This window comes from Juglans regia, chromosome 7 (assembly GCF_001411555.2).
Source record: "Juglans regia cultivar Chandler chromosome 7, Walnut 2.0, whole genome shotgun sequence".
Lineage (NCBI taxonomy): Eukaryota > Viridiplantae > Streptophyta > Magnoliopsida > Fagales > Juglandaceae > Juglans > Juglans regia.
The window spans coordinates 17,265,071-17,277,216 of NC_049907.1; the positions used below are offsets into that span (position 1 = coordinate 17,265,071).

At 37.1% G+C, this 12,146-nt stretch overlaps 1 protein-coding gene across 1 annotated transcript in view; it reads right to left on the reverse strand.

Moving 5' to 3' along the window:
* Positions 1-4,474: 4,474 nt before the first annotated feature.
* Positions 4,475-12,146, reverse strand: part of LOC108986177 — a 99,636-nt gene continuing 91,964 nt past the window's right edge. Inside the window, exons 59-64 of the mRNA XM_018958698.2 lie at positions 11,820-12,041; positions 6,326-6,682; positions 5,875-6,033; positions 5,473-5,760; positions 4,901-5,064; positions 4,475-4,815 (exon numbers count right to left, since the gene is read on the reverse strand). Coding sequence (XP_018814243.2) covers positions 4,909-5,064; positions 5,473-5,760; positions 5,875-6,033; positions 6,326-6,682; positions 11,820-12,041 — 1,182 coding nt within the window. The 3' untranslated portion in view covers positions 4,475-4,815; positions 4,901-4,908. The remainder of the gene's footprint in view (positions 4,816-4,900; positions 5,065-5,472; positions 5,761-5,874; positions 6,034-6,325; positions 6,683-11,819; positions 12,042-12,146) is intronic.

The window sequence follows — 12,146 nt, forward strand, 5'->3', positions numbered from 1 at the left end:
GAACATAGAGAACGAATCTCTAAATGCGATACCAGAAGAAGAGATCGTAGGAGCTCTAAAATAGATTTCCAGCAATAAAGCTCTAGGCCCAGATGGAATGACAGTCCTATTCTATAAATACTATTGGAGCATTATAAAAAAAGAGGTCATACTGGTAATGCATAACTTTTTTAGAAATGGGCAGCTCTTAAAGCAGATTAATTATATCAACATTGCTCTTATCCCTAAGTCTCAAAGCCCAAATACCCCAAGCCAATACTACCCCGTCAGTCTCATAAATGTTAGCTACAAAATAATTACCAAAATCATGGCCAACCGTCTTAAAGGTTTGCTCCCATACAACCTTTGTCCCAGGCAGGAACATAAAAAAAGATAGCATTATTGCCCATAAGCTTTTTCGCCACCTTAAAAGGAAGACAAAGAAAAAATAATTGATGGCCATTAAGCTCGACATGAAAAAGGCATTTGACCGTGGAATGAAACTTCCTCTTTGAAGTGATGAAAACCCTGGGATTTAATCAAAGATGGATACATTTAATAAAAGAGTGCGTAACAACAACGTCATTCTCTATCCTCATCAATGGTTCGCCAAGAGGCTTATTCAAATCTTAGAGAGGAATTAGGCAAAGAAATCCAATGTTGCCCTTTCTCTTCATACTGGTCACAGAAGCTCTATCTAGAATCTTGTTAAAGGCTGAAGCACAAAAAAAAAAAAAATGGAATGGGTTAAAATTAGCATAAACAGTCCATCTATATCACACTTACTTTTTGTAGACGACACAATCATTTTTGCAAAGGCCATGGAAAAAAATAGTCAAGTCATATCGGAATGCCTAGTAAAATACCAAAGATGGTCGGGACAGAAGATAAATTTGAGCAAATCTTCTATATTTATTACCAAAAATACAAGCCCAGCAACCAAAACATCCATTTCTCAATGGTTGCCTTACAAAGCATCATTGACTAGAATGAAATATCTGGGCCTACCCACCTCTTTCAACAAAAACAAAAAAGAAAACTACATTGAAATGTTGAGCAAAGTGGAGAAAAAATTAGAAGGTTGGAAATCAAAGCTATTAGCATAGGCAGGGAGAACCATGTTAATCAGATTAGTAATAAGTACGATCACCACATATCACATGAGTTCCTTCCAGCTACCAAAATCAGTTTGCAAGACTCTTGACACAACCTTCAAAATTTCTGGTGGGGCTTCCCAAAAGACAAAACTCATAATATGACATTAAAATCTTGGAAATCTATCTGCCAACCAAAAAAAGATGGAGGCCACGACATCAGATTGATGGAAAAGATGAATCAAGCAATGCTAGCAAAAACAGGTTGGAAAATAAGTGGACCTAGAAATGGTCTGTGGCACTCAATCCTAACGACTAAATATCTTCAGGACACATCTTTATGAGAGGCATCACAGAAGACATTTGATTCTAGTATGTGGAAGGGAATACTCAAAACAAAATACTTACTCAAAAAAGGGCACTGCTTCCAAATTTTTAGTGGACAATTAGTAAACATTTGGTCTGATCTGTGGATGGTAAATTTCAAACCAAAGTCGATCCAATGTATGGTCCCTAAATTATCCTCCTCTTATAGCTTTAGGCCTCATAAAAAATAATTCTTAAATTTGGGATGTTCCAAAAATGCAAAACTTCTTTGATTAGGAAAGTATATTAGAAATACAAAAAATCCCACTCTTAACAAGAGCACAAGAGCAAGATAAAGTTGTTTGGGCACTAAATCACAATGGAAAATACTCGGTTAAAACAACTTATCAAGCAACAATAATCACACAAGAACCAGTGCAGCAGAATATCACAATGTCACTCTTCAAGCCAATGTGGAGCCTCAGAATCCATGATAGTCATAAATTACTAATTTAGAAACTACTTTGGAATATCCTTCCCACCAAATCACGGCTTGGCGAAATCATCTCTCGACAAGAATCTGAAGAATGCCCACTTTGCAACCAGGAGAAAGAAACTCTGCTGCATCTCTTTGTAGAATGTCCTATTAATCGAATACTGTGGCAACAGAGCAGTTGGCTCCTAAACCTTACAAGTTTGCTAATCGATACAATTTTGGACTGGATTAGAATGATCATCCACCCGAAAAAGGAATTGGGGCTTCGTAATGAGGAAAAACACCATTTCCAATTGTTCGCCGTTATAATGTTAGATTTTATTTGGAGGAAGCAAAACGACATTATTTACAATCACACCTCCTTGTCACTCGAATATGCAAAGATCCAGCTAAGTCACATCTATGAAGATTACAAGGAAGCTTGGAAAGGAAAGCTAAAACAACACACAAAGAAGAAGAATGAGGTGTAAACTCAAACCGGAAAACCAGTCCGGACCGGTTCAAAATCGGTCCGGTCCGGAACCGGTTTTTAAAATGTAAAAACCGGCCGGTTCCGGTCCGGTTCTGGTTCCGAGATTTTTTGGACCGAACCGGACCGGTTAATTAAAAAAAATAAAAAATAAAATTTTTATATAAAATATTTTTTATATATATAAAATATTAATATATATAAGTTTTATATATAATGTATAATTATAAATTTTTATGTGAAATTTATATATATAATATATATAATTATATATATTCATATATGAAATAATTTCTTATTATAATTTATAAATTATTATATAAAATGTTAATACTAAATCACTAAAAGTTTATAATTAATACTAATATATAACTTATAACTATACCAATAGTCTAATATTAATACTATTATATAGTCTAATATATTAATAAAAGTATAAAACAGTTTTTTTTAAATCAGTTTTTTTTTTTTTTAAACAAATTTTTAATGACAAATTGTGAAACTTACATTTGAAAAAAACCGGAAAACCGGACCGGACCGGAAACCGGTAAAACTGGTACTACCGGTTTAGGAGGGTAACTAGTGCGTAATCGATTTTGAAAAATACAAAACCTGTACATACTGGTTCAGTCCTAGATTTTATCCAAAACCGGACCGAACCAGACCGGTTACACCCCTAGAATCCTCCACCCTTAAACTATCAAAGCTTATTTTTTGATACAGAAGTACGTGATCAATTCTCAGTAGCATCAACGATACGAAGGAACCATATGAGAGACATACTAGCAATAAAAACAGAAAAGCTACAAATCACAATTCCTCTAGTTGCAGAAGCTAAAGCAACGCTGTTAGCTTCCAATATAGCGAGTTCTCAAAATCTAGTGATAATAGAAGGGATGCCCAATTGGTCTTTACAGCCATTGAGAGCCCAGACTCCACTCCTTTCTGGACCATCTCTACTATCATTGAGGACATTCAACGTATCTTTCATCATCAAGGATGAAAATTTGCTTAAATCCATCGATCTCAAAATCGATGTGCGCACTCAGTTGCGCAATGGGCAGCGATCAATCAAGTTTTTGGAAGCTTACCCTTAAATAAAATCTCTAGTTACTTCTTGTATATTGATAGTGAAAATGATCCACCTTAAGCTCTTGTATTTTCTTTATTTCTATATAAAAATGCTTGATTAGAAAAAAAAAAAAGAAGGAAGGTACAAATCCTTTGAAAAAAATTACCCGAATGTTTCGAATATCATGCGTGCATTAATGTTGCAATCGATTTTAGATCATCAATTGTGTAGCAGAGGTTGAGAAGAACTTGGTCCTTGAGCATGTGATAAATACATATATATATTTTTCAATGGAGAGACATGCCATTTTTTAAATTACAGTCCTATAAAAAATTGTACATATCACATATTTAATGGATACTTGGCATATTTATAGATGGATGGGAAGAAACTTCCTCCAACCCAATTTGAAGAAAACTTTCTCCAATCGATTTAAAAATTTGACGTGTCCATTGAATATGTACAAATACATGTTTTTTGAAATGAAATGACGCTGTAGTTTTCTAAGTTTTTTTAAAAAAGCATGCATTTGTCACATGCTCAAAAGACACTTACATATTTGTATATCGTCAGGAAGAAACTTTCTCCAACCCAATTTGGAGGAAAGTTACTGTTTTTTTTAAAGGTATTTTTGCACCATTGACTCAATATTATGGGTGATTGTAGAAATCCCAACCCCAACCTTTTGTACCTTGAAATGTTAGTAGAATAAAAGTTTCTTGCCTAGATTTTTTTTTTCAAAAAAACATAGTGGGTGTTAATCATGTAACCAATTAGAAATGCAGAGCTCTCGCTTGACACATCTAGAACTCTTGGAGTGTGTCACAAGATGCTGAATCAGTCGTACATGTTACCATATGTACCATTACCAGCACTCCATCCAAATAGACAGTTGATCAGATAAAAAAGGCATCTAAAAAAAATCTTTCTATTAGTATCATCAAGTTATCCCGGTGAGGGCAAGAAGTTACCAGAACCATCAAGCAAATAAATACGTGAATTCTCCTGACACCATTGGTCCACTAGAAAATGAAAGAGTTAATTATCTGAAAACAAAATGGCAGAGTAAAATAGGTGTGACTTTTGGGATTTCCTTGCTGATCAGAAAATTTAGAAGGGCCTTCATAAGTAAGTAACCAGTTTTCTAAGGGCCAATTAAATGGCTGCCTTCTCTAAATCGTATATACAAGGAATACTATACAGGTATACAAGGATCTTAAAAAAGCTGTACATTTTCATTGCAGGGGCTGCTTATTGTACATACGTTTGTTTGTATAAATATTTCAGCAAGATTCTATTAAGAATTTCAACAAAGCCCATTTGGCAAGGGTCTATGCAATAGCTCTGCCAAATCTTCCACGGGAAACAGCCTCCTCCTTAATGTTCAAATCTTTCGCACCTGCAGCAGTCCACAAAAATGCAGAGGTGAGGTTCACATCATTTAAATTCAGAGTGACACATGATATTTCTCCAAAGGCACTGACTTTTAAATTCAGTCCGCACTGCTACCGAAACTTGAACTTATAGGGGCTGATCCAGGCACCTGCTGGGGAGACCAGGTGCAAATGCCTTCTTTCAAAGTGACTTCAGCACTGGTACCATCGGCAATTGGTGAATATGGTTTTGTCACTTTCCCTTTTAGCATTTCCTGAAAAAAAAAAGATTGCAAAATGAAGTCATCATTAGACAGGAAATGAAAGACACTGATATGCATTATATAGACGACAGATCAGAGGCAAATATGATGTACTCAAATAACAATTTAATTTATGTAAAAATTGCACACATCTATATCAAGCATTTGTATAAATTCTGGAGCATTCCATAATTGGATTTGAAGAAAAATAAGAACATATATGTGAACTTAATAGAAGGAATCAGCAGACCTTGACCAGAGCATGGCATGCTCTTTTACCAGCAAGAGTTCATGTAAGTAGATTAACAAATGCATTTGTCAACTTAATAGAGGGAAACTGCAAACCATGACAGAGTATGGCATGCTCTTTTGCCAACAAGGGTTCGCACAGTAGAATAACATACGGCATCAGAAACCAACCTTTGAAAGGTTTGACCCATAAGTGTTCCTTGCTTGCTCAATTGAAGCATAAACTTCAAAAGCCTGGTTGGTTTCACGGCTGCATTTTATTACACGAACTACTTCTTTTGATTCCATTGCTCTAGACTGTAAATATATAATAACTCGCGAAGGTGGAGAATGTTGATGGTCCTTCTTTCCATGAGTCAATTCCATCGTCACCAGGTCGTCACACAGTACTTCCCACAGTACTGAACATGGATCCCTAGCTGGGCTGAACTTCCTCTGAGCAATAACATTTGAAGGTTGCTGTAGAGAGAGAGAGAGAGAGAGAGAGAATTTAAGTTTTGTAGGTGTCCTTGGGTGTAATAAAAGATGGAAGTGAAATATCACTATATGTTCTTTGTACTCAAGTTAACTTACTTGCAACAATATCACCCTCCGGTGGGTGACCACAAAGATTCTCCCTTTTGGGAGTAAAAAGTGATCTTCATAAGCATCTGACAAGGCAAACTTTCCACGTACTTTAAATAGATCAACCTGGCCAAAAAATGAACCAGATTCTGCCAGCTGCAATATAACCTTCATGATTGAAACAAAACAAATAGATTCAGAATCATAGTCAAGTTTATAAAGAGAAGCTAAAATTTTAAATAGGCTATAATCATGGCTCATGGTTAGAAGGGGTTGTAGCTGCATCTGCTTTTTTATCTGTAAAAGCAATTATGCATATGGGGTGCACTCAAGTTCACATTTATCCATCTCACTTGCTTTAATCTGATCCAAATTGGACGAACACTACCAAATCCATGAAATAAAAAAAAATAGCACTGTTTTAATGTAAATGACAGAGAGCATGGCAAACAACTACTACCTGCCCCTGTGCTTTATATTCATCATATGGTCGAAGCAAGTTATCACCGCCAATAACGCGAGGTAGCCTCCTGCGAAGGAGCTGTTCATCTGATGTTATAGCAGATGCTATCTTCATTCTCATAGCATTGGCACCTTCAGTAGTTTTTGACAAGAGATCCAAAACCCCACTCACTGGTTGCGCAGCTGCACCTATTATTCCTTTTCCAACGCCCTGAACAAATCCTTCAACACCAGAAGATTTTGCACCTTCAAGAGGCTTTGTTAATATGCCAGTAACGCCTCTGAATAGGCCTTTTGCTAATGCCCCACCACCCTCTCTGATAACATCACCAAGGTCCTCCACACCCTTGTTTTCCTGAAAAAGAAAATTAACCGTTAGATTATTACTCAATGTGAAAATAGCCATACAACTAGAAAAGTTAATTGAGAAAAATTAGTTAATATATCATGCCCTGTATCATGCACTGAGAAAAAAAGTAGCTATACAACTAGATAAAAAATAGCTATACCATACAACTAGATAAAAAAACACTGCATGTACTGAGAAAAAAAGTCAACCACCAACAAAAATAACTATACAACTAGATAAGTTAATTGAGAAAAAAACCAACCACCAAATAAAATTCCAAATATCACACGCTTAAAAAAATGTCTGCATACCATCAAATTGGAGCTAAATTTATATACTCTATAATTTTTAAAGCATACAACTTACTCCAAATAAGCCACATCATCCAGTCTCCAATTGTATTATTGAATGAAAATTAGTTAATATATGCAATTAAGTTAATGAAAAATATTTAGTTAAATTATTATACACGTGTTTGGTTTTATCAACGTACATCATTTATAGTTATGTAACCACAAGATCCATAAATGTTACTAAATTCTTAAAGATGTTTTTTCTATAAGTAAGAAGAAATTTTATTAGAAACGAATGTATAGGCGAAGCCCATGTAAATAGAAAGTATACAAAAGAAAACCCTAAATACATTCTAGGAAACAGAAAGCAACATGAGAAAATCATGAGCGGAAGATCCGTTAAACACTAAAGCAGAAAACCAAAACAGCAAAGAGTGCACAAAAGAATTCCAGATTTGCTCCAAAGAATGCTCATTGTCATTAAAACACCGCTCATTCATTTCTATCCAAATGCACCACATAAGACACAAAGGACCCATCTTCCAAGCCACGCCCACTTGAGAACAACCATGAAGCACGTTCCAACACGCAAGAAGGTCAACCACTCTCAAAAGCATTACCCAAGCCAAGCCGATTCTACAAAAGATGCCATCCCACATAGCCCTTACCACCTCACAATGCAAGAGTAGATGATCCACGATTTTCCCATTCTTTTTACACATGAAACACCAATCTATAACTATAATACCCTGCTTCCTTAAATTATCGAGGGCAAAATTTTCCCGAGAGAGGCAATCCAAATGAAAAAAGCCACTTTGGAAGGCATGTGAGACCTCCAAATACACTTCCAAGGAAAAGAAGAACTATCCTGAAAAGTTAACAGCTTATAGTACGAACGAACAGTGAACTTTTTACACCTCTTAGACTTCCACAACATCCTATCCTCAACATTACCCCCAAGCCTCAAAGAGTATAAAAAGCCGAAGAAAGCTGAAACTTCGTCAATCTCCCAATACTGTACAGCTCTAGTTAAACAAATATCCCACTGACTCAAGCCATTAGAGTGACAAAGCAAATCAGAAACAGCAGCAAACCAATCTGAAGCCAAACGAAAAATAGCCGGAAACACACTATTGAGGGCCCAATCACCACGCCAAATGTCAGACCAGAAACAGATCCTAGATCCCTCACCAACAGCATAACTAACATGACTAACAAATCCCTCCCAGCCCTTTCTAATGAACTTCCAAAGCCCCACACCATAAACCCCCCAAACTTCATTAGAACACCAACCCCCCCAAAGCACTTCTATACTTCCGATCAATGAACTCCCTTCAAAGCAACTTCCCTTCCGATTGATATCTCCATAGCCACTTTCCTCAATAAAGCCTTATTAGATATCCTCAAATTACGAACTCCCAACCGTCCAACTGAAATAGGAAAACTAACTTTATTCCACCTAACAAGATGGAATTTAGTTTCCTCTCCCATACCACACCATAAAAAAAGTACAAAACAACTTCTCGATCCGGTTGGCCACTCCTGCAGGCAATGGAAACAGCGATAGAAAATAAGTGGGGTGATTAGAGAGGACACTCTTCACAAGAGTGAGTCTACCCCCTTTAGATAAGTATAGTTGCTTCCAACCAACCAACCAACCAACCTTTTCTCAACTTTCTCAACAACCCCATCCCAAATATCACAAATATAACCCCATCCCAGCAGAAGACCCAAATATTTCAGAGGTAAGGAAGCAATTTTACAGCCCAACAAGCTTGCCAAGCTATTGATGTTACACACCACCCCCACCCCCACCCCCACCGGAACCAACTCAAAAGGAACCCCCAACAATGGCCTCCACCCTCCGGTGCAACGCCTCCATAATAATGACAAATAGGAAAGGAGATAAAGGGTCCCTTATCTCAAACCACGTGAGCTATGCAAAAAACCAGCAGGGTTACCATTAACCAACAACGAGAAAAGGGCAGTAGAAACACAATGTCTAATCCACAAACACCACCTTTCTCCAAAACCGCATCTCCCAAGCATGTAGAAAAGGAAGTCTCAATTCACATGATCAAATGCCTTTTCCATAACAAGCTTACAAAGAACACAAAGAGCACCCTCCCTTAAACGACTGTCTAGGCATTCATTAGCAATGAGCACCGAATCATGAATTTGTCTTCCCCAAAAAAAAATGCATTTTGTGGCTTAGAGATGATTTGCTCCATCACCTTGCTCATACGATTAGCAAGAACCTTCAACATTATCTTGTAAACCCTACTCACAAGACTAATAGGTCGATAGTCTTTTAGCTCTGAAGCCCCAGGTTTCTTGGGGATAGACACATCACTAATTTTTGTAACTTGATGATATGGTAGAGAAAAAATGGATTCATAATGATGGGTTTTAGTTTTTTTATTATTGATTTTGGCGTTATGTGGTATAAAATGATTATAAAGCATTTTAAATATGTTTAAAACATTTTAAACATATTCAAAGCATTTCAAAATATAAAATATTTTAAACAATTATATATATTATTTTTAACTAAATATCTTAAGCTATCCGTCTGCAACTAGTTTAAGTAGTTTTTAAGACATGGTCAAGGATGTAGTCCAAGAAGAACAAGCGTAATTAGGGTAACTTGACTTTAGACTTTAGCTAGCATCCAATACGCTTACTTGAAATTCGTTAATAAACTAAAGGATGTACTCACTTTTGAAATTTCCTTCTCTTTCCAACCAAGCCATGCAAACAAGTATAAAATTTTTAATTGGTGCACAACATCCTTTTTCTCATATGACACTACAACAATTTTTGTCTTAGGTGACATTATGTAACAAATGCCTTGTACAAATTGCAAGCACCTAGATAGCCAATAAGTGCATGGCCTAGCTTTGGAATGCCTTAGTTTTTAAGAACCACGGTGCATGGTAGAGATTCAACAACTTTGACAATAAGAAAGAATGACAATGGAATACCCTGGATTGTGTATGAAGGAGGTGAATGGGATCCCAGATTTCATGAGAGGGAGTTTTTGCAGTTTATCATAATTCTGAAGGGCTCCAACTGTAGCATTGAATAGTCATTTTGGAGTATAAGCCCACATGTGGCTTGGGCTTCTCCTTGTAACTTGATATAGAGGGCAACTAGAACTGTGGGACTTGAGCCATGCCACCTACAATGAAATTGCTTGACAAGCATGGCAATGATTTAAGGGTGGGCATTGGAAGTTTTGTTCAAGAGAAAGACCTCACAAAATTTTTTTTGATAAGTAATAATATTATATATATATATATAAATATCAATAGGAGTAATCAAGTACACTGGTTGTATACAAGAAAACACCTAGCCCATACAAGAGAGCCCCTAATGACCCAAAAGCCCATGAGAAACCCAAAATAAACCAATACCCAAAATACAACATTGTCCTCCCCGACCCCAACCCCTAGATTCTGTAAAAACCTCTACCCGAAAGCCCTCCCTTTAGCCTTCCCTCGACTTGAACTAGCTCCCTTAGCATCATAGTTGATTGCCCATGAAAGATTTTTTAACTCCCTGCTTTTCTTAAACTTAGATTTGGTTTCAAGCGCGTGGTTCCCCTCAATTGCAGTGAGTAGTATTTTAAATTGGTCTTCATATTCTCCATGTTCTCCATATGAAAGTCTCAGGGTTTGTAGAAACCCGTTATCTTTCTTCAGAATCCAATCCGTTGTTGAACCCGCTATATCGTTAATCGGAGGAAGAGAAACCAGGGGAACGACATTATCCCTAGCCATACCACCTGACTGCACTCCCAACTCTAAACCTTCCCCCACACGAGGCACCAACGACAATTCTAAACCTTCCTCCACACGAGGCACCAATGAAAAATCGAGAATTTCCTTCCCACCAAATGGTTGTTCGACAACTATATGGTTGTTGTCCCCTCCATTTGTTACCAATACAGGTTCCTCCCCTCCATCAACATTTCTTGTATTTGCTCCACCCCTAGACAATCCTTGCCCGTTTGCCGTGTCTGCTTCCTCAAGAGGGGAAGCACTATCTTGTGTTACCCCGTTTGCATCTTCTATAAGAGGCTCAACTGTTTCTTTCAAAGTACTCGAGACCTTGGGAGGACCCCCGCCTTCAACTAAAAAAGAACCTTGGACAGAAGTACCAACTTCATCTGCAATTGGTGCCTGAGACCCTACAGCCCCCTCAGAAGGCATAGTGACACTAGCATGAACAAAGATGCCAACGTCCAACGACCCTATCTTTGACACACCCTTTGCCTGCACACTTTCTGTCACACTTGCCGGCACACTTGTACCCACGACTAGGTCCAGCCCCTTGTCCACTTTAATCATTAGATCCCTTACATATTCCATAACTCCCTTCAATTGAGATTTGTCATTCCATGCCTCACAAATTTATATTAAAAAGCTAGTATCCAAGAATGAAGGAATGGGCAAATTAGATTGGATATAGACTACTCTTAGTCATGTGCTATAGGCACCTTGAGCAGTCCACTCGGAATTCTCCCACATCTTATTAGTAATGTATGCTGAAGACAGAAGGAAATGGGCAAAGCAGAATGCATACAGCTAACTCTTATTAGTATGGAGCAGGATATAAAAAAAATTATAGAAATCTCCTATGCATGTACATATTTGGTCGTTTTCATTTCCAAAGAAAATTATAAACATGGAAGATCACCTAAAAGCTGCTCCAAAATTAACCAGCACATTTATATTTGCACTCCACAAATAGTTCATAAGTCCATGCTATAGATTGTATAAATTCAAAATGGCCAACTACAGAAACTATGAGAAGATGAATAATAAATATGAGAATATTTAGCAAACCTGTCTCTGCCGGCTTTGAATGAACTTCTTATCCATTGATAAGGCAGCCACACCTTTACTCATATGTCCAAGTGCACTACTTGCATTGCCTAATATGTCAACACCAGAGAGCAGTTGGAGAGGTTGGCTTAAAAGATCCTTGCGAATGTTTGAAATAGCAATACTAATCATGGAACTCTGCCTCATGCACAAGTTCTCACGGATCCTCTGATTTATTCTGACCTGATAAACAAATACGAAAAAAAGAACTTCTATTCAGATTTTCCATGATAAAAGAAAAAATATGATACCCCAAATTATGTATAAATTACAAGAATCATCCAGCAT